This window comes from Salvelinus fontinalis, unplaced genomic scaffold (assembly GCF_029448725.1).
Source record: "Salvelinus fontinalis isolate EN_2023a unplaced genomic scaffold, ASM2944872v1 scaffold_0001, whole genome shotgun sequence".
NCBI lineage: Eukaryota > Metazoa > Chordata > Actinopteri > Salmoniformes > Salmonidae > Salvelinus > Salvelinus fontinalis.
In genome coordinates, this window is record NW_026600210.1 from 2,498,093 (window position 1) to 2,523,376 (window position 25,284).

Genomic DNA, 25,284 nt, shown 5'->3' on the forward strand with positions numbered 1-25,284 from the left:
TTGTTGTCTTCAGTTTCTAATCTAGCCAGAACCAGACGCTAGCTAGAAGAGTTTGTTGTTGTTTTACTTCAGTTTCTAATCTAGCCAGAACCAGACGCTAGCTAGAAGAGTTTGTTGTTGTTTTACTTCAGTTTCTAATCTAGCCGGAACCAGACGCTAGCTAGAAGAGTTTGTTGTTGTCTTACTTCAGTTTCTAATCTAGCCAGAACCAGACGCTAGCTAGAAGAGTTTGTTGTTGTTTTACTTCAGTTTCTAATCTAGCCAGAACCAGACGCTAGCTAGAAGAGTTTGTTGTTGTCTTACTTCAGTTTCTAATCTAGCCAGAACCAGACGCTAGCTAGAAGAGTTTGTTGTTGTCTTACTTCAGTTTCTAATCTAGCCAGAACCAGACGCTAGCTAGAAGAGTTTGTTGTTGTCTTCAGTTTCTAATCTAGCCAGAACCAGACGCTAGCTAGAAGAGTTTGTTGTTGTCTTCAGTTTCTAATCTAGCCAGAACCAGACGCTAGCTAGAAGAGTTTGTTATTGTCGTACTTCAGTTTCTAATCTAGCCAGAACCAGACGCTAGCTAGGAGAGTTTGTTGTTGTCTTCAGTTTCTAATCTAGCCAGAACCAGACGCTAGCTAGAAGAGTTTGTTGTTGTTGTCTTCAGTTTCTAATCTAGCCAGAACCAGACGCTAGCTAGAAGAGTTTGTTGTTGTCTTACTTCAGTTTCTAATCTAGCCGGAACCAGACGCTAGCTAGGAGAGTTTGTTATTGTCTTCAGTTTCTAATCTAGCCAGAACCAGACGCTAGCTAGAAGAGTTTGTTGTTGTCTTCAGTTTCTAATCTAGCCAGAACCAGACGCTAGCTAGAAGAGTTTGTTGTTGTCTTACTTCAGTTTCTAATCTAGCCAGAACCAGACGCTAGCTAGAAGTTTGTTGTTGTCTTACTTCAGTTTCTAATCTAGCCAGAACCAGACGCTAGCTAGAAGAGTTTGTTGTTGTTGTCTTCAGTTTCTAATCTAGCCAGAACCAGACGCTAGCTAGAAGAGTTTGTTGTTGTCTTCAGTTTCTAATCTAGTTAGAACCAGACGCTAGCTAGAAGAGTTTGTTGTTGTCTTACTTCAGTTTCTAATCTAGCCAGAACCAGACGCTAGCTAGAAGAGTTTGTTGTTGTTGTCTTCAGTTTCTAATCTAGCCAGAACCAGACGCTAGCTAGAAGAGTTTGTTGTTGTCTTCAGTTTCTAATCTAGCCAGAACCAGACGCTAGCTAGAAGAGTTTGTTGTTGTCGTACTTCAGTTTCTAATCTAGCCAGAACCAGACGCTAGCTAGAAGAGTTTGTTGTTGTCTTCAGTTTCTAATCTAGCCAGAACCAGACGCTAGCTAGAAGAGTTTGTTGTTGTCTTACTTCAGTTTCTAATCTAGCCAGAACCAGACGCTAGCTAGAAGAGTTTGTTGTTGTTGTCTTCAGTTTCTAATCTAGCCAGAACCAGACGCTAGCTAGAAGAGTTTGTTGTTGTCTTCAGTTTCTAATCTAGCCAGAACCAGACGCTAGCTAGAAGAGTTTGTTGTTGTCTTACTTCAGTTTCTAATCTAGCCAGAACCAGACGCTAGCTAGAAGAGTTTGTTGTTGTTGTCTTCAGTTTCTAATCTAGCCAGAACCAGACGCTAGCTAGAAGAGTTTGTTGTTGTCTTCAGTTTCTAATCTAGCCAGAACCAGACGCTAGCTAGAAGAGTTTGTTGTTGTCTTCAGTTTCTAATCTAGCCAGAACCAGACGCTAGCTAGAAGAGTTTGTTGTTGTCTTACTTCAGTTTCTAATCTAGCCAGAACCAGACGCTAGCTAGAAGAGTTTGTTGTTGTTTTACTTCAGTTTCTAATCTAGCCAGAACCAGACGCTAGCTAGAAGAGTTTGTTGTTGTCTTCAGTTTCTAATCTAGCCAGAACCAGACGCTAGCTAGAAGAGTTTGTTGTTGTCTTCAGTTTCTAATCTAGCCAGAACCAGACGCTAGCTAGAAGAGTTTGTTGTTGTTTTACTTCAGTTTCTAATCTAGCCAGAACCAGACGCTAGCTAGAAGAGTTTGTTGTTGTCTTCAGTTTCTAATCTAGCCAGAACCAGACGCTAGCTAGAAGAGTTTGTTGTTGTTTTACTTCAGTTTCTAATCTAGCCAGAACCAGACGCTAGCTAGAAGAGTTTGTTGTTGTCTTCAGTTTCTAATCTAGCCAGAACCAGACGCTAGCTAGAAGAGTTTGTTGTTGTCTTACTTCAGTTTCTAATCTAGCCAGAACCAGACGCTAGCTAGAAGAGTTTGTTGTTGTTGTCTTCAGTTTCTAATCTAGCCAGAACCAGACGCTAGCTAGAAGAGTTTGTTGTTGTCTTCAGTTTCTAATCTAGCCAGAACCAGACGCTAGCTAGAAGAGTTTGTTGTTGTCTTCAGTTTCTAATCTAGCCAGAACCAGACGCTAGCTAGAAGAGTTTGTTGTTGTCTTCAGTTTCTAATCTAGCCAGAACCAGACGCTAGCTAGAAGAGTTTGTTGTTGTTGTCTTCAGTTTCTAATCTAGCCAGAACCAGACGCTAGCTAGAAGAGTTTGTTGTTGTTGTCTTCAGTTTCTAATCTAGCCAGAACCAGACGCTAGCTAGAAGAGTTTGTTGTTGTCTTACTTCAGTTTCTAATCTAGCCAGAACCAGACGCTAGCTAGAAGAGTTTGTTGTTGTCTTCAGTTTCTAATCTAGCCAGAACCAGACGCTAGCTAGAAGAGTTTGTTGTTGTTTTACTTCAGTTTCTAATCTAGCCAGAACCAGACGCTAGCTAGAAGAGTTTGTTGTTGTTTTACTTCAGTTTCTAATCTAGCCAGAACCAGACGCTAGCTAGAAGAGTTTGTTGTTGTTGTCTTCAGTTTCTAATCTAGCCAGAACCAGACGCTAGCTAGAAGAGTTTGTTGTTGTCTTACTTCAGTTTCTAATCTAGCCAGAACCAGACGCTAGCTAGAAGAGTTTGTTGTTGTCTTACTTCAGTTTCTAATCTAGCCAGAACCAGACGCTAGCTAGAAGAGTTTGTTGTTGTCTTACTTCAGTTTCTAATCTAGCCAGAACCAGACGCTAGCTAGAAGAGTTTGTTGTTTTACTTCAGTTTCTAATCTAGCCAGAACCAGACGCTAGCTAGAAGAGTTTGTTGTTGTCTTCAGTTTCTAATCTAGCCAGAACCAGACGCTAGCTAGAAGAGTTTGTTGTTGTCTTCAGTTTCTAATCTAGCCAGAACCAGACGCTAGCTAGAAGAGTTTGTTGTTGTCTTCAGTTTCTAATCTAGCCAGAACTAGACGCTAGCTAGGAGAGTTTGTTGTTGTCTTCAGTTTCTAATCTAGCCAGAACCAGACGCTAGCTAGAAGAGTTTGTTGTTGTCTTACTTCAGTTTCTAATCTAGCCAGAACCAGACGCTAGCTAGAAGAGTTTGTTGTTTTACTTCAGTTTCTAATCTAGCCAGAACCAGACGCTAGCTAGAAGAGTTTGTTGTTGTCTTACTTCAGTTTCTAATCTAGCCAGAACCAGACGCTAGCTAGAAGAGTTTGTTGTTGTCTTCAGTTTCTAATCTAGCCAGAACCAGACGCTAGCTAGAAGAGTTTGTTGTTGTCTTCAGTTTCTAATCTAGCCAGAACCAGACGCTAGCTAGAAGAGTTTGTTATTGTCGTACTTCAGTTTCTAATCTAGCCAGAACCAGACGCTAGCTAGGAGAGTTTGTTGTTGTCTTCAGTTTCTAATCTAGCCAGAACCAGACGCTAGCTAGAAGAGTTTGTTGTTGTTGTCTTCAGTTTCTAATCTAGCCAGAACCAGACGCTAGCTAGAAGAGTTTGTTGTTGTCTTACTTCAGTTTCTAATCTAGCCGGAACCAGACGCTAGCTAGGAGAGTTTGTTATTGTCTTCAGTTTCTAATCTAGCCAGAACCAGACGCTAGCTAGAAGAGTTTGTTGTTGTCTTCAGTTTCTAATCTAGCCAGAACCAGACGCTAGCTAGAAGAGTTTGTTGTTGTCTTACTTCAGTTTCTAATCTAGCCAGAACCAGACGCTAGCTAGAAGAGTTTGTTGTTGTCTTACTTCAGTTTCTAATCTAGCCAGAACCAGACGCTAGCTAGAAGAGTTTGTTGTTGTTGTCTTCAGTTTCTAATCTAGCCAGAACCAGACGCTAGCTAGAAGAGTTTGTTGTTGTCTTCAGTTTCTAATCTAGCCAGAACCAGACGCTAGCTAGAAGAGTTTGTTGTTGTCTTACTTCAGTTTCTAATCTAGCCAGAACCAGACGCTAGCTAGAAGAGTTTGTTGTTGTTGTCTTCAGTTTCTAATCTAGCCAGAACCAGACGCTAGCTAGAAGAGTTTGTTGTTGTCTTCAGTTTCTAATCTAGCCAGAACCAGACGCTAGCTAGAAGAGTTTGTTGTTGTCGTACTTCAGTTTCTAATCTAGCCAGAACCAGACGCTAGCTAGAAGAGTTTGTTGTTGTCTTCAGTTTCTAATCTAGCCAGAACCAGACGCTAGCTAGAAGAGTTTGTTGTTGTCTTACTTCAGTTTCTAATCTAGCCAGAACCAGACGCTAGCTAGAAGAGTTTGTTGTTGTTGTCTTCAGTTTCTAATCTAGCCAGAACCAGACGCTAGCTAGAAGAGTTTGTTGTTGTCTTCAGTTTCTAATCTAGCCAGAACCAGACGCTAGCTAGAAGAGTTTGTTGTTGTCTTACTTCAGTTTCTAATCTAGCCAGAACCAGACGCTAGCTAGAAGAGTTTGTTGTTGTTGTCTTCAGTTTCTAATCTAGCCAGAACCAGACGCTAGCTAGAAGAGTTTGTTGTTGTCTTCAGTTTCTAATCTAGCCAGAACCAGACGCTAGCTAGAAGAGTTTGTTGTTGTCTTCAGTTTCTAATCTAGCCAGAACCAGACGCTAGCTAGAAGAGTTTGTTGTTGTCTTACTTCAGTTTCTAATCTAGCCAGAACCAGACGCTAGCTAGAAGAGTTTGTTGTTGTCGTACTTCAGTTTCTAATCTAGCCAGAACCAGACGCTAGCTAGAAGAGTTTGTTGTTGTTTTACTTCAGTTTCTAATCTAGCCAGAACCAGACGCTAGCTAGAAGAGTTTGTTGTTGTCTTCAGTTTCTAATCTAGCCAGAACCAGACGCTAGCTAGAAGAGTTTGTTGTTGTTGTCTTCAGTTTCTAATCTAGCCAGAACCAGACGCTAGCTAGAAGAGTTTGTTGTTGTCTTCAGTTTCTAATCTAGCCAGAACCAGACGCTAGCTAGAAGAGTTTGTTGTTGTCTTCAGTTTCTAATCTAGCCAGAACCAGACGCTAGCTAGAAGAGTTTGTTGTTGTCTTCAGTTTCTAATCTAGCCAGAACCAGACGCTAGCTAGAAGAGTTTGTTGTTGTTGTCTTCAGTTTCTAATCTAGCCAGAACCAGACGCTAGCTAGAAGAGTTTGTTGTTGTCTTACTTCAGTTTCTAATCTAGCCAGAACCAGACGCTAGCTAGAAGAGTTTGTTGTTGTCTTCAGTTTCTAATCTAGCCAGAACCAGACGCTAGCTAGAAGAGTTTGTTGTTGTTTTACTTCAGTTTCTAATCTAGCCAGAACCAGACGCTAGCTAGAAGAGTTTGTTGTTGTTTTACTTCAGTTTCTAATCTAGCCAGAACCAGACGCTAGCTAGAAGAGTTTGTTGTTGTTGTCTTCAGTTTCTAATCTAGCCAGAACCAGACGCTAGCTAGAAGAGTTTGTTGTTGTCTTACTTCAGTTTCTAATCTAGCCAGAACCAGACGCTAGCTAGAAGAGTTTGTTGTTGTCTTACTTCAGTTTCTAATCTAGCCAGAACCAGACGCTAGCTAGAAGAGTTTGTTGTTGTCTTACTTCAGTTTCTAATCTAGCCAGAACCAGACGCTAGCTAGAAGAGTTTGTTGTTGTCTTCAGTTTCTAATCTAGCCAGAACCAGACGCTAGCTAGAAGAGTTTGTTGTTGTCTTCAGTTTCTAATCTAGCCAGAACCAGACGCTAGCTAGAAGAGTTTGTTGTTGTCTTCAGTTTCTAATCTAGCCAGAACCAGACGCTAGCTAGGAGAGTTTGTTGTTGTCTTCAGTTTCTAATCTAGCCAGAACCAGACGCTAGCTAGAAGAGTTTGTTGTTGTCTTACTTCAGTTTCTAATCTAGCCAGAACCAGACGCTAGCTAGAAGAGTTTGTTGTTTTACTTCAGTTTCTAATCTAGCCAGAACCAGACGCTAGCTAGAAGAGTTTGTTGTTGTCTTACTTCAGTTTCTAATCTAGCCAGAACCAGACGCTAGCTAGAAGAGTTTGTTGTTGTCGTACTTCAGTTTCTAATCTAGCCAGAACCAGATGCTAGCTAGAAGAGTTTGTTGTTGTCTTCAGTTTCTAATCTAGCCAGAACCAGACGCTAGCTAGGAGAGTTTGTTGTTGTCTTCAGTTTCTAATCTAGCCAGAACCAGACGCTAGCTAGAAGAGTTTGTTGTTGTTGTCTTCAGTTTCTAATCTAGCCAGAACCAGACGCTAGCTAGAAGAGTTTGTTGTTGTTGTCTTCAGTTTCTAATCTAGCCAGAACCAGACGCTAGCTAGAAGAGTTTGTTGTTGTTGTCTTCAGTTTCTAATCTAGCCAGAACCAGACGCTAGCTAGAAGAGTTTGTTGTTGTTTTACTTCAGTTTCTAATCTAGCCAGAACCAGACGCTAGCTAGAAGAGTTTGTTGTTGTCTTCAGTTTCTAATCTAGCCAGAACCAGACGCTAGCTAGAAGAGTTTGTTGTTGTTTTACTTCAGTTTCTAATCTAGCCAGAACCAGACGCTAGCTAGAAGAGTTTGTTGTTGTTTTACTTCAGTTTCTAATCTAGCCAGAACCAGACGCTAGCTAGAAGAGTTTGTTGTTGTCTTCAGTTTCTAATCTAGCCAGAACCAGACGCTAGCTAGAAGAGTTTGTTGTTGTTTTACTTCAGTTTCTAATCTAGCCAGAACCAGACGCTAGCTAGAAGAGTTTGTTGTTGTCTTCAGTTTCTAATCTAGCCAGAACCAGACGCTAGCTAGAAGAGTTTGTTGTTGTCTTACTTCAGTTTCTAATCTAGCCAGAACCAGACGCTAGCTAGAAGAGTTCGTTGTTGCTGTCTTCAGTTTCTAATCTAGCCAGAACCAGACGCTAGCTAGAAGAGTTTGTTGTTGTCTTCAGTTTCTAATCTAGCCAGAACCAGACGCTAGCTAGAAGAGTTTGTTGTTGTCTTCAGTTTCTAATCTAGCCAGAACCAGACGCTAGCTAGAAGAGTTTGTTGTTGTCTTCAGTTTCTAATCTAGCCAGAACCAGACGCTAGCTAGAAGAGTTTGTTGTTGTTGTCTTCAGTTTCTAATCTAGCCAGAACCAGACGCTAGCTAGAAGAGTTTGTTGTTGTCTTACTTCAGTTTCTAATCTAGCCAGAACCAGACGCTAGCTAGAAGAGTTTGTTGTTGTCTTCAGTTTCTAATCTAGCCAGAACCAGACGCTAGCTAGAAGAGTTTGTTGTTGTTTTACTTCAGTTTCTAATCTAGCCAGAACCAGACGCTAGCTAGAAGAGTTTGTTGTTGTTTTACTTCAGTTTCTAATCTAGCCAGAACCAGACGCTAGCTAGAAGAGTTTGTTGTTGTTGTCTTCAGTTTCTAATCTAGCCAGAACCAGACGCTAGCTAGAAGAGTTTGTTGTTGTCTTACTTCAGTTTCTAATCTAGCCAGAACCAGACGCTAGCTAGAAGAGTTTGTTGTTGTCTTACTTCAGTTTCTAATCTAGCCAGAACCAGACGCTAGCTAGAAGAGTTTGTTGTTGTCTTACTTCAGTTTCTAATCTAGCCAGAACCAGACGCTAGCTAGAAGAGTTTGTTGTTTTACTTCAGTTTCTAATCTAGCCAGAACCAGACGCTAGCTAGAAGAGTTTGTTGTTGTCTTCAGTTTCTAATCTAGCCAGAACCAGACGCTAGCTAGAAGAGTTTGTTGTTGTCTTCAGTTTCTAATCTAGCCAGAACCAGACGCTAGCTAGAAGAGTTTGTTGTTGTCTTCAGTTTCTAATCTAGCCAGAACCAGACGCTAGCTAGGAGAGTTTGTTGTTGTCTTCAGTTTCTAATCTAGCCAGAACCAGACGCTAGCTAGAAGAGTTTGTTGTTGTCTTACTTCAGTTTCTAATCTAGCCAGAACCAGACGCTAGCTAGAAGAGTTTGTTGTTTTACTTCAGTTTCTAATCTAGCCAGAACCAGACGCTAGCTAGAAGAGTTTGTTGTTGTCTTACTTCAGTTTCTAATCTAGCCAGAACCAGACGCTAGCTAGAAGAGTTTGTTGTTGTCGTACTTCAGTTTCTAATCTAGCCAGAACCAGACGCTAGCTAGAAGAGTTTGTTGTTGTCTTCAGTTTCTAATCTAGCCAGAACCAGACGCTAGCTAGAAGAGTTTGTTGTTGTCTTCAGTTTCTAATCTAGCCAGAACCAGACGCTAGCTAGGAGAGTTTGTTGTTGTCTTCAGTTTCTAATCTAGCCAGAACCAGACGCTAGCTAGAAGAGTTTGTTGTTGTTGTCTTCAGTTTCTAATCTAGCCAGAACCAGACGCTAGCTAGAAGAGTTTGTTGTTGTTGTCTTCAGTTTCTAATCTAGCCAGAACCAGACGCTAGCTAGAAGAGTTTGTTGTTGTCTTCAGTTTCTAATCTAGCCAGAACCAGACGCTAGCTAGAAGAGTTTGTTGTTGTTGTCTTCAGTTTCTAATCTAGCCAGAACCAGACGCTAGCTAGAAGAGTTTGTTGTTGTCTTCAGTTTCTAATCTAGCCAGAACCAGACGCTAGCTAGAAGAGTTTGTTGTTGTCTTCAGTTTCTAATCTAGCCAGAACCAGACGCTAGCTAGAAGAGTTTGTTGTTGTCTTACTTCAGTTTCTAATCTAGCCAGAACCAGACGCTAGCTAGAAGAGTTTGTTGTTGTCTTCAGTTTCTAATCTAGCCAGAACCAGACGCTAGCTAGAAGAGTTTGTTGTTGTCTTCAGTTTCTAATCTAGCCAGAACCAGACGCTAGCTAGAAGAGTTTGTTGTTGTCTTCAGTTTCTAATCTAGCCAGAACCAGACGCTAGCTAGAAGAGTTTGTTGTTGTCTTCAGTTTCTAATCTAGCCAGAACCAGACGCTAGCTAGAAGAGTTTGTTGTTGTCTTCAGTTTCTAATCTAGCCAGAACCAGACGCTAGCTAGAAGAGTTTGTTGTTGTCTTCAGTTTCTAATCTAGCCAGAACCAGACGCTAGCTAGAAGAGTTTGTTGTTGTCTTCAGTTTCTAATCTAGCCAGAACCAGACGCTAGCTAGAAGAGTTTGTTGTTGTCTTACTTCAGTTTCTAATCTAGCCAGAACCAGACGCTAGCTAGAAGAGTTTGTTGTTGTCTTCAGTTTCTAATCTAGCCAGAACCAGACGCTAGCTAGAAGAGTTTGTTGTTGTCTTCAGTTTCTAATCTAGCCAGAACCAGACGCTAGCTAGAAGAGTTTGTTGTTGTTGTCTTCAGTTTCTAATCTAGCCAGAACCAGACGCTAGCTAGAAGAGTTTGTTGTTGTCTTCAGTTTCTAATCTAGCCAGAACCAGACGCTAGCTAGAAGAGTTTGTTGTTGTTGTCTTCAGTTTCTAATCTAGCCAGAACCAGACGCTAGCTAGAAGAGTTTGTTGTTGTCTTCAGTTTCTAATCTAGCCAGAACCAGACGCTAGCTAGAAGAGTTTGTTGTCTTACTTCAGTTTCTAATCTAGCCAGAACCAGACGCTAGCTAGAAGAGTTTGTTGTTGTCTTCAGTTTCTAATCTAGCCAGAACCAGACGCTAGCTAGAAGAGTTTGTTGTTGTTTTACTTCAGTTTCTAATCTAGCCAGAACCAGACGCTAGCTAGAAGAGTTTGTTGTTGTCTTCAGTTTCTAATCTAGCCAGAACCAGACGCTAGCTAGAAGAGTTTGTTGTTGTCTTCAGTTTCTAATCTAGCCAGAACCAGACGCTAGCTAGAAGAGTTTGTTGTTGTCTTCAGTTTCTAATCTAGCCAGAACCAGACGCTAGCTAGAAGAGTTTGTTGTTGTTGTCTTCAGTTTCTAATCTAGCCAGAACCAGACGCTAGCTAGAAGAGTTTGTTGTTGTCTTCAGTTTCTAATCTAGCCAGAACCAGACGCTAGCTAGAAGAGTTTGTTGTTGTTGTCTTCAGTTTCTAATCTAGCCAGAACCAGACGCTAGCTAGAAGAGTTTGTTGTTGTCTTCAGTTTCTAATCTAGCCAGAACCAGACGCTAGCTAGAAGAGTTTGTTGTTGTCTTCAGTTTCTAATCTAGCCAGAACCAGACGCTAGCTAGAAGAGTTTGTTGTTGTCTTCAGTTTCTAATCTAGCCAGAACCAGACGCTAGCTAGAAGAGTTTGTTGTTGTTTTACTTCAGTTTCTAATCTAGCCAGAACCAGACGCTAGCTAGAAGAGTTTGTTGTTGTTTTACTTCAGTTTCTAATCTAGCCAGAACCAGACGCTAGCTAGAAGAGTTTGTTGTTGTCTTCAGTTTCTAATCTAGCCAGAACCAGACGCTAGCTAGAAGAGTTTGTTGTTGTCTTCAGTTTCTAATCTAGCCAGAACCAGACGCTAGCTAGAAGAGTTTGTTGTTGTCTTCAGTTTCTAATCTAGCCAGAACCAGACGCTAGCTAGAAGAGTTTGTTGTTGTCTTCAGTTTCTAATCTAGCCAGAACCAGACGCTAGCTAGAAGAGTTTGTTGTTGTCTTCAGTTTCTAATCTAGCCAGAACCAGACGCTAGCTAGAAGAGTTTGTTGTTGTTGTCTTCAGTTTCTAATCTAGCCAGAACCAGACGCTAGCTAGAAGAGTTTGTTGTTGTCTTCAGTTTCTAATCTAGCCAGAACCAGACGCTAGCTAGAAGAGTTTGTTGTTGTTGTCTTCAGTTTCTAATCTAGCCAGAACCAGACGCTAGCTAGAAGAGTTTGTTGTTGTCTTCAGTTTCTAATCTAGCCAGAACCAGACGCTAGCTAGAAGAGTTTGTTGTTGTCTTCAGTTTCTAATCTAGCCAGAACCAGACGCTAGCTAGAAGAGTTTGTTGTTGTCTTCAGTTTCTAATCTAGCCAGAACCAGACGCTAGCTAGAAGAGTTTGTTGTTGTCTTCAGTTTCTAATCTAGCCAGAACCAGACGCTAGCTAGAAGAGTTTGTTGTTGTCTTCAGTTTCTAATCTAGCCAGAACCAGACGCTAGCTAGAAGAGTTTGTTGTTGTCTTACTTCTTTCTCTCTAAAATAACACAAGTCTCTCTAGCTTCATCTTGGCTGCTTCACATCATGAGCTTGATTGTAAAACCCTTTTGTTTAACACGTGTTGGTGTGTGTTTTTTCCAGGATCAGCTGGTTGTGAATGTTTTGTAACAAGAGGGCGTGTCCTATGATTGTCTGTTCTCCAGGGATCTATGATCTAGGCTGTATCGGAGACTGTATAAATCTGGAGAGACTGGATCTGTCTGGTAACAACATCACTAACCTGGCTCCACTCTCTTCTCTGAGACTACTACAGATACTCAACGTGTCAGCCAACAGGATCTCTAACTTAGGTATAGAATATTACAATATACAACTGCATGTGAAACTGTTCTGAGATGCATTCGTTCTCTGTCTCCATTGTGCTATTACAATACAGATATGGTCAAGTGTGACGGTGTGGAGATGTCCGGTTGGGGGTCCGTTTATGATCTTTAAAGATGAAATCCACACGAGGGGAAACGGCGCCACTGGTCGCCCTAACGCCTTTATTGTTTTGTTGACTGACTGAGGTGCTGTAATATACCAAACCAACATGGCAGTTTCTCCATTAACGATTCCAGCTTTAAATGTTTTTATGTTTTGTCTGCTTCCAGAAGACATTTCCAGCTGTGACAGTTTACAGAGCCTGAATGTGGCTGGGAACCTCATATCCAGGTAAATATGTATTTACTAGTTACAGTAATGTGATGTCATATCCAGGTAAATATGTATTTACTAGTTACAGTAATGTGATGTCATATCCAGGTAAATATGTATTTACTAGTTACAGTGATGTGATGTCATATCCAGGTAAATATGTATTTACTAGTTACAGTGATGTGATGTCATATCCAGGTAAATATGTATTTACTAGTTACAGTGATGTGATGTCATATCCAGGTAAATATGTATTTACTAGTTACAGTGATGTGATGTCATATCCAGGTAAATATGTATTTACTAGTTACAGTGATGTGATGTCATATCCAGGTAAATATGTATTTACTAGTTACAGTAATGTGATGTCATATCCAGGTAAATATGTATTTACTAGTTACAGTAATGTGATGTCATATCCAGGTAAATATGTATTTACTAGTTACAGTAATGTGATGTCATATCCAGGTAAATATGTATTTACTAGTTACAGTAATGTGATGTCATATCCAGGTAAATATGTATTTACTAGTTACAGTAATGTGATGTCATATCCAGGTAAATATGTATTTACTAGTTACAGTAATGTGATCATATCCAGGTAAATATGTATTTACTAGTTACAGTACTGTGATACCACTGATAAGTGTAGGCCTATAAACAGTGTAGGTCTAGTAACAGGTCTAATAACAGGTCTAATAACAGGTCTAATAACAGGTCTAATAACAGGTCTAATAACAGGTCTAATAACAGGTCTAGTAACAGGTCTAGTAACAGGTCTAATAACAGGTCTAATAACAGGTCTAATAACAGGTCTAATAACAGGTCCAATAACAGGTCCAATAACAGGTCCAATAACAGGTCCAATAACAGGTCCAATAACAGGTCCAATAACAGGTCCAATAACAGGTCTAATAACAGGACTAATAACAGGACTAATAACAGGTCTAATAACAGGTCTAGTAACAGGTCTAATAACAGGTCTAGTAACAGGTCTAGTAACAGGTCTAGTAACAGGTCTAGTAACAGGTCTAGTAACAGGTCTAGTAACAGGTCTAGTAACAGTTTAGGTGCAATGTGAATGGTATGGTTGAGCATCATTCATTGTCTTAAAACCTCTTGCTTTAGAATGATCAGTCTGGAGGCTTTTTGGGAAATTAAACTTTTGTTTTTAATCATCAACAGTATTGACACCATCCACTGCCTTCAGTCGTTGAGGAAGCTGGAGAATATTCGCCTGAAAGACAACACCTATAATTACACCAACCCAGGTCAGTCATTACATTCTGATGTTCTTTTAGAAACTAACTAGTGCACTACGACAACATCACCTGGTCTGTTTATAGACTGACATCACCTGGTCTGTTTATAGACTGACATCATCTGGTTCTGTTTATAGACTGACATCATCTGGTTCTGTTTATAGACTGACATCATCTGGTTCTGTTTATAGACTGACATCATCTGGTTCTGTTTATATACTGACATCATCTGGTTCTGTTTATAGACTGACATCATCTGGTTCTGTTTATAGACTGACATCATCTGGTTCTGTTTATAGACTGACATCATCTGGTTCTGTTTATAGACTGACATCATCTGGTTCTGTTTATAGACTGACATCATCTGGTTCTGTTTATAGACTGACATCATTTGGTTCTGTTTATAGACTGACATCATTTGGTTCTGTTTATAGACTGACATCATTTGGTTCTGTTTATATACTGACATCATCTGGTTCTGTTTATAGACTGACATCATCTGGTTGGGTTTATATACTGACATCATCTGGTTCTGTTTATAGACTGACATCATCTGGTTCTGTTTATAGACTGACATCATCTGGTTCTGTTTATATACTGACATCATCTGGTTCTGTTTATAGACTGACATCATCTGGTTGGGTTTATATACTGACATCATCTGGTTCTGTTTATAGACTGACATCATCTGGTTCTGTTTATAGACTGACATCATCTGGTTGGGTTAATATACTGACATCATCTGGTTCTGTTTATAGACTGACATCATCTGGTTCTGTTTATAGACTGACATCATCTGGTTGGGTTTATAGACTGACATCATCTGGTTCTGTTTATAGACTGACATCATCTGGTTCTGTTTGACTGACATCATCTGGTTCTGTTTATAGATTGACATCATTTGGTTGGGTTTATAGACTGACATCATCTGGTTCTGTTTATAGACTGACATCATCTGGTTCTGTTTATAGACTGACATCATCTGGTTCTGTTTATAGACTGACATCATCTGGTTCTGTTTATAGACTGACATCATCTGGTTCTGTTTATAGACTGACATCATCTGGTTCTGTTTATAGACTGACATCATCTGGTTCTGTTTATATACTGACATCATCTGGTTCTGTTTATAGACTGACATCATCTGGTTGGGTTTATATACTGACATCATCTGGTTCTGTTTATAGACTGACATCATCTGGTTCTGTTTATATACTGACATCATCTGGTTGGGTTTATAGACTGACATCATCTGGTTGGGTTTATAGACTGACATCATCTGGTTCTGTTTGACTGACATCATCTGGTTCTGTTTGACTGACATCATCTGGTTCTGTTTATAGACTGACATCATCTGGTTCTGTTTATATACTGACATCATCTGGTTCTGTTTATAGACTGACATCATCTGGTTCTGTTTATAGACTGACATCATCTGGTTCTGTTTATATACTGACATCATCTGGTTCTGTTTATATACTGACATCATCTGGTTCTGTTTATATACTGACATCATCTGGTTCTGTTTATATACTGACATCTGATTGGGTTTCTAGTTTGTAAGAACTCGTCCTACAGAAACATTCTCCTGGAGATGTTCCCAAACATCAGAGTGTTGGATGGTGAGACATTTTATATTAATAACATGTTTCATTAAAGGTTTTATAGTATATTGTTTGTCAAGTAACAATGATCTGTCCTGCTCAATGCTCTGTTTTAGGTGAACGAGTGGTTGGACGTGGGAGTGACTTATATAAATTATGCAAAGACATTGATGAAACTATCAAAGGTATTTATTTCAATCAGCTTGAAACTATTAGACGTTTTCAGAACAGAGAAAGTCATTGTATATTTGCGTCTCTTTGACTCGATCTGAGATTACACTTTTGAGCAGCTAAAAATGTATTGTTGTCTCTACCTTCTTGCCTTTGTGCTGTTGTCTGATCCCAATAATGTTTGTACCATGTTTTGTCAGCCCTCGTCCCTGCAGGAGGCCTTTTGCCTTTTAGTAGGCCATAATTGTAAATTAGAATTAGTTCTTAACTGACTTGCCTAGTTAAATAAAGGTAAAATAAAACTAAAATATTGAAATGGAGTGAACATGTCTTCCTTCCTGAAGTTACGTTGCCTCCAGGAAGTATTCAAACCCCTCGACTTATTACACATTCTGTTGTTAGCCTGAATTCAAATTGATTAAATATACTTTCTCACCCATCTACACACAATACAATTTTAGCAAATGTATTGAAAATAAAATACATAAATATCTCATTTACATAAGTATTCACAACCCTGAGTCAAGGCATGTTAGAATCACCTTTGCCAGCGATTACAGCTGTGAGTCTTTCTGGGTAAGTCTCTAAGAGCGATTACAGCTGTGAGTCTTTCTGGGTAAGTCTCTAAGAGTGATTGCAGCTGTGAGTCTTTCTGGGTAAGTCTCTAAGAGTGATTACAGCTGTTGGTCTTTCTGGGTAAGTCTCTAAGAGTGATTACAGCTGTGAGTCTTTCTGGGTAAGTCTCTAAGAGTGATTACAGCTGTGAGTCTTTCTGGGTAAGTCTCTAAGAGTGATTGCAGCTGTGAGTCTTTCTGGGTAAGTCTCTAAGAGTGATTACAGCTGTGAGTCTTTCTGGGTAAGTCTAAGAGTGATTACAACTGTGAGTCTTTCTGGGTAAGTCTCTAAGAGCATTGCACAATATTTTTGACAATTCTTCAAGCTCTGTCAAGTCTTGCCATAGATTTTTCAAGCAGATTTCAGTCAAAACTGTAACTGGCACTCCGGAACATTCACTGTCTTCTTGGGAAGCAACTCCAGTGTAGATTTGGCCTTGTGTTTTAGGTTATTGTCCTGTTGAAAGGTGAATTCATCTCCCAGTGTCTGGTAGAAACTGAACAAGGTTTTCCTCTAGGATTTTGCCTGTGCTTCATCTCCCAGTGTCTGGTAGAAACTGAACCAGGTTTTCCTCTAGGATTTTGCCTGTGCTTCATCTCCCAGTGTCTGGTAGAAAGCAGACTGAACCAGGTTCTCCTCTAGGATTTTGCCTGTCCTTCATCTCCCAGTGTCTGGTAGAAAGCAGACTGAACCAGGTTTTCCTCTAGGATTTTGCCTGTGCTTCATCTCCCAGTGTCTGGTAGAAACTGAACCAGGTTTTCCTCTAGGATTTTGCCTGTGCTTCATCTCCCAGTGTCTGGTAGAAACTGAACCAGGTTTTCCTCTAGGATTTTGCCTGTGCTTCATCTCCCAGTGTCTGGTAGAAAGCAGACTGAACCAGGTTTTCCTCTAGGATTTTGCCTGTGCTTAGCTCCATTCTGTTTCTTTTTTATCCTGAAAAACTCCACAGTTCTTAAATCAAATGTTATTTGTCACATACACATGGTTAGCAGATGTTAATGCAGCGAAATGCTTGTTCTTCTAGTTCCGACAATGCAGTAATAACCAACGAGTAATCTAACCTAACAATTTCACAACAACTACCTTATACACACAAGTGTAAAGGGATAAAGAATATGTACATAAATATATATGGATGAGTGATGGTACAGAACGGCATAGGCAAGATGCAGTAGATGGTATAGAGTACAGTATATACATATGAGATGAGTAATGTAGGGTATGTAAACATAAAGTGGCAAAGTTTAAAGTGGCTAGTGGTACATGTATTACATAAAGATGGCAAGATGCAGTAGATGGTATAGAGTACAGTATATACATATGAGATGGGTACTGTAGGGTATGTAAACATAAAGTGGCATAGTTTAAAGTGGCTAGTGGTACATTTATTACATCCATTTTAACATTATTAAAGTGGCTGGAGTTGAGTCAGTATGTTGGCAGCGGCCACTCAATGTTAGTGGTGGCTGTTTAACAGTCTGATGGCCTTGAGATAGAAGCTGTTTTTCAGTCTCTCGGTCCCTGCTTTGATGCACCTGTACTGACCTCGCCTTCTGGATGATAGCGGGGTGAACAGGCAGTGATGCACCTGTACTGACCTCACCTTCTGGATGATAGAGGGGTGAACAGGCAGTGATGCACCTGTACTGACCTCGCCTTCTGGATGATAGCGGGGTGAACAGGCAGTGGCTCGGGTGGTTGTTGTCCTTGATGATCTTTATGGCCTTCCTGTGACATCGGGTGGTGCAGGCATTGGAAAACCTCCCTGGTTTTTGTGCTTGAATCTGTGCTTGTAATTCCCTGCTGGACTGAGGGACCTTACCATTAGCTGTGTGTGTGGGGTACAGAGATGAGGTAGTCATTCATAAATCAGGCTGTAACAACAAAATGTGGAAAAAGTCAATGGGTGTGAATCCTTTCTGAAGGCACGATATATTTGAAAACGGTTTGACCCAGAAGGTTCTCTTATGTCCCTGTTCAGCTGGTTTCTATAGGAACGGCCAGTTACCAGAGCTGCCTGGCTGTAAGCCCTGGGTCGACAACGACTTCTGGGAGATCAAGAGATCCAACAACGCCATAATAGACGAGGCCTACAAACAGTTCAATGGTAAGAATTAATCCATGTTATTATGAACATTTATGCACTCACTCTGGATACGAGCGTCTACTAAATGAATAAAATGTAAATGTTTCATGGATACTTCAGGATTTTGGTAATGAGGTCCTTTATCTACTTCCCCAGAGGCAGATGAACTCATGGAAACCATTTGTATGTCTCTGCGTTCAGTTTGAAGGAAGTAGCTAACTAGCATTGGCTCGCTAAACTACTTCCGTCATACTGCACACAGAGACATAAAAATGCTACCCTCACCGTTTCATCTGCTTCTCTAGATGAAAGGCCTCATTACCAACATCCTGAAGTATCCCTTTAAATGGACTGTATGTGGACTAATACAATACATTTGACGAGCTTCCCATTTTTTCTTCTAATGCCTGATTTAGGGTTTGACAATCTTGGAGAAAATGTAACCTCTGGTTTTTGGATCTCCCTACAGACGTCCTTCATGAATGCAGACTGCTGAACAACAGAGCAACGCATGTCATCTCACAGACGGAGAGATCTCTGAGCCTCAAGAACCAGCCAAAGCAGTACACTGTTTAAATGTGCGCCAAAGCAGTACACTGTTTAAATGTGCACCAGAGCAGTACACTGTTTAAATGTGCACCAGAGCAGTACACTGTTTAAATGTGCACCAGAGCAGTACACTGTTTAAATGTGCACCAAAGCAGTACACTGTTTAAATGTGCACCAGAGCAGTACACTGTTTAAATGTGCACCAGAGCAGTACACTGTTTAAATGTGCACCAAAGCAGTACACTGTTTAAATGTGCACCAAAGCAGTACACTGTTTAAATGTGCACCAAAGCAGTACACTGTTTAAATGTGCACCAAAGCAGTACACTGTTTAAATGTGCACCAGAGCAGTACACTGTTTAAATGTGCACCAAAGCAGTACACTGTTTAAATGTGCACCAAAGCAGTACACTGTTTAAATGTGCACCAAAGCAGTACACTGTTTAAATGTGCACCAGAGCAGTACACTGTTTAAATGTGCACCAAAGCAGTACACTGTTTAAATGTGCACCAAAGCAGTACACTGTTTAAATGTGCACCAAAGCAGTACACTGTTTAAATGTGCACCAAAGCAGTACACTGTTTAAATGTGCACCAGAGCAGTACACTGTTTAAATGTGCACCAGAGCAGTACACTGTTTAAATGTGCACCAAAGCAGTACACTGTTTAAATGTGCACCAGAGCAGTACACTGTTTAAATGTGCACCAAAGCAGTACACTGTTTAAATGTGCACCAGAGCAGTACACTGTTTAAATGTGCACCAGAGCAGTACACTGTTTAAATGTGCACCAGAGCAGTACACTGTTTAAATGTGCACCAGAGCAGTACACTGTTTAAATGTGCACCAAAGCAGTACACTGTTTAAATGTGCACCAGAGCAGTACACTGTTTAAATGTGCACCAAAGCAGTACACTGTTTAAATGTGCACCAAAGCAGTACACTGTTTAAAATGTGCACCAGAGCAGTACACTGTTTAAATGTGCACCAAAGCAGTACACTGTTTAAATGTGCACCAAAGCAGTACACTGTTTAAATGTGCACCAGAGCAGTACACTGTTTAAATGTGCACCAAAGCAGTACACTGTTTAAAATGTGCACCAGAGCAGTACACTGTTTAAATGTGCACCAAAGCAGTACACTGTTTAAATGTGCACCAAAGCAGTACACTGTTTAAATGTGCACCAAAGCAGTACACTGTTTAAATGTGCACCAAAGCAGTACACTGTTTAAATGTGCACCAAAGCAGTACACTGATTAAATGTGCACCAGAGCAGTACACTGTTTAAATGTGCACCAAAGCAGTACACTGTTTAAATGTGCACCAAAGCAGTACACTGTTTAAATGTGCACCAAAGCAGTACACTGTTTAAATGTGCACCAAAGCAGTACACTGTTTAAATGTGCACCAAAGCAGTACACTGTTTAAATGTGCACCAAAGCAGTACACTGTTTAAATGTGCACCAAAGCAGTACACTGTTTAAATGTGCACCAGAGCAGTACACTGTTTAAATGTGCACCAGAGCAGTACACTGTTTAAAATGCCGTTTACAACAGGCAACATTGATTGTGAAGTGTGTTTGTGTGATGTGTGTTACTTACATGAAACAATGTCATGGCTTCATGTATTAAATGGTGTTTTATATCCGAATGCTTGACCCAGTGCCAGAACCTTGACAGGCTCAGCGTTACGTTGCAGACAGTGCTGCATAGTGACACCTAGAGGATACTTCACTACCCTTGAGTCTAGTGTAGCCAATGAAAAGCCTCCTACCCCTTGAGTCTAGTGTAGCCAATGTAAAGCCTCCTACCCCCTGAGTCTAGTCTAGCCAATGAAAAGCCTTCTACCCCCTTGAGTCTAGTCTAGCCAATGTAAAGCCTTCTACCCCCTTGAGTCTAGTCTAGCCAATGTAAAGCCTCCTACCCCCTTGAGTCTAGTCTAGCCAATGAAAAGCCTCCTACCCCCTTGAGTCTAGTCTAGCCAATGTAAAGCCTCCTACCCCCTTGAGTCTAGTCTAGCCAATGTAAAGCCTCCTACCCCCTTGAGTCTAGTCTAGCCAATGAAAAGCCTCCTACCCCCTTGAGTCTAGTCTAGCCAATGTAAAGCCTCCTACCCCCTTGAGTCTAGTCTAGCCAATGAAAAGCCTCCTACCCCCTTGAGTGTAGTCTAGCCTATGTAAAGCCTCCTACCCCCTTGAGTCTAGTCTAGCCAATGAAAAGCCTCCTACCCCCTTGAGTCTAGTGTAGCCAATGTAAAGCCTCCTACCCCCTTGAGTCTAGTGTAGCCAATGAAAAGCCTCCTACCCCCTTGAGTCTAGTGTAGCCAATGAAAAGCCTCCTACCCCTTGAGTCTAGTCTAGCCAATGAAAAGCCTCCTACCCTCTTGAGTCTAGTCTAGCCAATGAAAAGCCTACCCCCTTGAGTCTAGTCTAGCCAATGTAAAGCCTCCTACCCCCTTGAGTCTAGTCTAGCCAATGAAAAGCCTCCTACCCCCTTGAGTCTAGTCTAGCCAATGAAAAGCCTCCTACCCCCTTGAGTCTAGTCCAGCCAATGTAAAGCCCCCTACCCCCTGAGTCTAGTCTAGCCAATGTAAAGCCTCCTACCCCCTGAGTCTAGTCTAGCCAATGTAAAGCCTCCTACCCCCTTGAGTCTAGTCCAGCCAATGAAAAGCCTCCTACCCCCTTGAGTCTAGTCTAGCCAATGAAAAGCCTCCTACCCCCTTGAGTCTAGTCCAGCCAATGTAAAGCCTCCTACCCCCTTGAGTCTAGTCTAGCCAATGAAAAGCCTCCTACCCCCTTGAGTCTAGTCCAGCCAATGAAAAGCCTCCTACCCCCTTGAGTCTAGTCTAGCCAATGAAAAGCCTCCTACCCCCTGAGTCTAGTCTAGCCAATGAAAAGCCTCCTACCCCCTTGAGTCTAGTCCAGCCTATATTACACTCTTAGAAAAAAAGGTACTATCTACAACCGAAAAAGGTTCTTCGGCTGGCCCCATAGAACCCTTTCCACAGAAGGTTTTACCTGGAACCAAAAAGGGTTCTCCTATGGGGACTTTTTTGGAACCCTTTTTTTCTAAGAGTTTACCTACCTGTGTAGCCTACAGAGGGTACAGGCTAGCTCTACAGACTCCTACCCTCTACCGACTCCTACCCTCTACCGACTCCTACCCTCTACCGACTCCTACCCTCTACAGACTCCTACCCTCTACAGACTCCTACCCTCTACAGACTCCTACCCTCTACAGACGCCTACCCTCTACCGACTCCTACCCTCTACCGACTCCTACCCTCTACAGACCCCTACCCTCTACAGACTCCTACCCTCTACAGACTCCTACCCTCTACAGACTCCTACCCTCTACAGACCCCTACCCTCTACAGACTCCTACCCTCTACAGACCCCTACCCTCTACAGACCCCTACCCTCTACAGACTCCTACCCTCTACAGACTCCTACCCTCTACAGACTCCTACCCTCTACAGACTCCTACCCTCTACCGACTCCTACCCTCTACCGACTCCTACCCTCTACCGACTCCTACCCTCTACCGACTCCTACCCTCTACAGACCCCTACCCTCTACAGACTCCTACCCTCTACAGACTCCTACCCTCTACAGACTCCTACCCTCTACAGACTCCTACCCTCTACAGACCCCTACCCTCTACAGACTCCTACCCTCTACAGACCCCTACCCTCTACAGACCCCTACCCTCTACAGACTCCTACCCTCTACAGACTCCTACCCTCTACAGACTCCTACCCTCTACAGACCCCTACCCTCTACAGACCCCTACCCTCTACAGACCCCTACCCTCTACAGACCCCTACCCTCTACAGACTCCTACCCTCTACAGACTCCTACCCTCTACAGACTCCTACCCTCTACAGACCCCTACACTCTACAGACCCCTACCCTCTACAGACCCCTACCCTCTACAGACCCCTACCCTCTACAGACTCCTACCCTCTACAGACTCCTACCCTCTACAGACTCCTACCCTCTACAGACTCGTACCCTCTACAGACTCCTACCCTCTACAGACTCCTACCCTCTACAGACTCCTACCCTCTACAGACTCCTACCGACTCCTACCCTCTACAGACTCCTACCCTCTACAGACTCCTACCCTCTACCGACTCCTACCCTCTACAGACTCCTACCCTCTACAGACTCCTACCCTCTACAGACTCCTACCCTCTACAGACTCCTACCCTCTACAGACTCCTACCGACTCCTACCCTCTACAGACTCCTACCCCTACAGACTCCTACCCTCTACAGACTCCTACCCTCTACAGACTCCTACCGACTCCTACCCTCTACAGACTCCTACCCTCTACAGACTCCTACCCTCTACAGACTCCTACCCTCTACCGACTCCTACCCTCTACCGACTCCTACCCTCTACAGACTCCTACCCTCTACAGACTCCTACCCTCTACAGACTCCTACCGACTCCTACCCTCTACAGACTCCTACCCTCTACAGACTCCTACCCTCTACAGACTCCTACCCTCTACAGACTCCTACCCTCTACAGACTCCTACCCTCTACAGACCCCTACCCTCTACAGACCCCTACCCTCTACAGACCCCTACCCTCTACAGACCCCTACCCTCTACAGACCTCTACCCTCTACAGACCCCTACCCTCTACAGACTCCTACCCTCTACCGACTCCTACCCTCTACCGACTCCTACCCTCTACCGACTCCTACCCTCTACAGACTCCTACCCTCTACAGACTCCTACCCTCTACAGACTCCTACCGACTCCTACCCTCTACAGACTCCTACCCTCTACAGACTCCTACCCTCTACAGACTCCTACCCTCTACAGACTCCTACCCTCTACAGACTCCTACCCTCTACAGACTCCTACCCTCTACAGACTCCTACCCTCTACAGACTCCTACCCTCTACAGACCCCTACCCTCTACAGACTCCTACCCTCTACAGACTCCTACCCTCTACAGACTCCTACCCTCTACAGACTCCTACCCTCTACAGACTCCTACCGACTCCTACAGACTCCTACCCTCTACAGACTCCTACCCTCTACAGACTCCTACCCTCTACAGACTCCTACCCTCTACAGACTCCTACCCTCTACAGACCCCTACCCTCTACAGACCCCTACCCTCTACAGACCCCTACCCTCTACAGACCCCTACCCTCTACAGACTCCTACCCTCTACAGACTCCTACCCTCTACAGACTCCTACCCTCTACAGACTCCTACCCTCTACAGACTCCTACCCTCTACAGACCCCTACCCTCTACAGACCCCTACCCTCTACAGACCCCTACCCTCTACAGACCCCTACCCTCTACAGACCCCTACCCTCTACAGACCCCTACCCTCTACAGACCCCTACCCTCTACAGACCCCTACCCTCTACAGACCCCTACCCTCTACAGACTCCTACCCTCTACAGACTCCTACCCTCTACAGACTCCTACCCTCTACAGACTCCTACCCTCTACAGACTCCTACCGACTCCTACAGACTCCTACCCTCTACAGACTCCTACCCTCTACAGACTCCTACCCTCTACAGACCCCTACCCTCTACAGACCCCTACCCTCTACAGACCCCTACCCTCTACAGACCCCTACCCTCTACAGACCCCTACCCTCTACAGACCCCTACCCTCTACAGACTCCTACCCTCTACAGACTCCTACCCTCTACAGACTCCTACCCTCTACAGACCCCTACCCTCTACAGACCCCTACCCTCTACAGACCCCTACCCTCTACAGACCCCTACCCTCTACCGACTCCTACCCTCTACCGACTCCTACCCTCTACCGACTCCTACCCTATACCGACTCCTACCCTCTACCGACTCCTACCCTCTACCGACTCCTACCCTCTACCGACTCCTACCCTCTACCGACTCCTACCCTCTACCGACTCCTACCCTCTACAGACTCCTACCCTCTACAGACTCCTACCCTCTACAGACTCCTACCGACTCCTACCCTCTACAGACTCCTACCCTCTACAGACTCCTACCGACTCCTACCCTCTACAGACTCCTACCCTCTACAGACCCCTACCCTCTACATACCCCTACCCTCTACAGACCCCTACCCTCTACAGACTCCTACCCTCTACAGACCCCTACCCTCTACAGACTCCTACCCTCTACAGACTCCTACCCTCTACAGACTCCTACCCTCTACAGACTCCTACCCTCTACAGACTCCTACCCTCTACAGACCCCTACCCTCTACAGACCCCTACCCTCTACAGACTCCTACCCTCTACAGACCCCTACCCTCTACAGACCCCTACCCTCTACAGACCCCTACCCTCTACAGACCCCTACCCTCTACAGACTCCTACCCTCTACAGACTCCTACCCTCTACCGACTCCTACCCTCTACCGACTCCTACCCTCTACCGACTCCTACCCTCTACCGACCCCTACCCTCTACCGACCCCTACCCTCTACAGACCCCTACCCTCTACAGACTCCTACCCTCTACAGATTCCTACCCTCTACAGACTCCTACCCTCTACAGACTCCTACCCTCTACAGACTCCTACCCTCTACAGACTCCTACCCTCTACAGACTCCTACCCTCTACAGACTCCTACCCTCTACAGACTCCTACCCTCTACAGACTCCTACCCTCTACAGACCCCTACCCTCTACCGACTCCTACCCTCTACAGACTCCTACCCTCTACAGACTCCTACCCTCTACAGACTCCTACCCTCTACAGACTCCTACCCTCTACAGACTCCTACCCTCTACAGACTCCTACCCTCTACAGACTCCTACCCTCTACAGACGTCTACCCTCTACAGACTCCTACCGACTCCTACAGACTCCTACCCTCTACAGACTCCTACCGACTCCTACAGACCCCTACCCTCTACAGACCCCTACCCTCTACAGACTCCTACCCTCTACCGACCCCTACCCTCTACAGACCCCTACCCTCTACAGACCCCTACCCTCTACCGACCCCTACCCTCTACCGACTCCTACCCTCTACCGACTCCTACCCTCTACAGACTCCTACCCTCTACAGACTCCTACCCTCTACAGACCCCTACCCTCTACAGACCCCTACCCTCTACAGACTCCTACCCTCTACAGACTC

The 25,284-nt window shown here is 43.3% G+C and overlaps 1 protein-coding gene across 3 annotated transcripts in view; it reads left to right on the top strand.

The window, feature by feature from the left end:
- lrrc61 (leucine rich repeat containing 61) overlaps positions 1–19,261 on the top strand; it is a 37,780-nt gene extending 18,519 nt beyond the window's left edge. For 2 of the 3 annotated variants that reach the window (XM_055910100.1, XM_055910103.1), the window contains exons 3-9: positions 11,388–11,534; positions 11,838–11,898; positions 13,066–13,151; positions 14,699–14,764; positions 14,863–14,931; positions 17,514–17,639; positions 18,088–19,261. In XM_055910100.1, the coding sequence (XP_055766075.1) occupies positions 11,388–11,534; positions 11,838–11,898; positions 13,066–13,151; positions 14,699–14,764; positions 14,863–14,931; positions 17,514–17,639; positions 18,088–18,194 (662 nt within the window). In that variant the 3' untranslated portion in view covers positions 18,195–19,261. The remainder of the gene's footprint in view (positions 1–11,387; positions 11,535–11,837; positions 11,899–13,065; positions 13,152–14,698; positions 14,765–14,862; positions 14,932–17,513; positions 17,640–18,087) is intronic. The other variant, XM_055910102.1, reaches the window with a different exon arrangement.
- Positions 19,262–25,284: the final 6,023 nt, after the last annotated feature.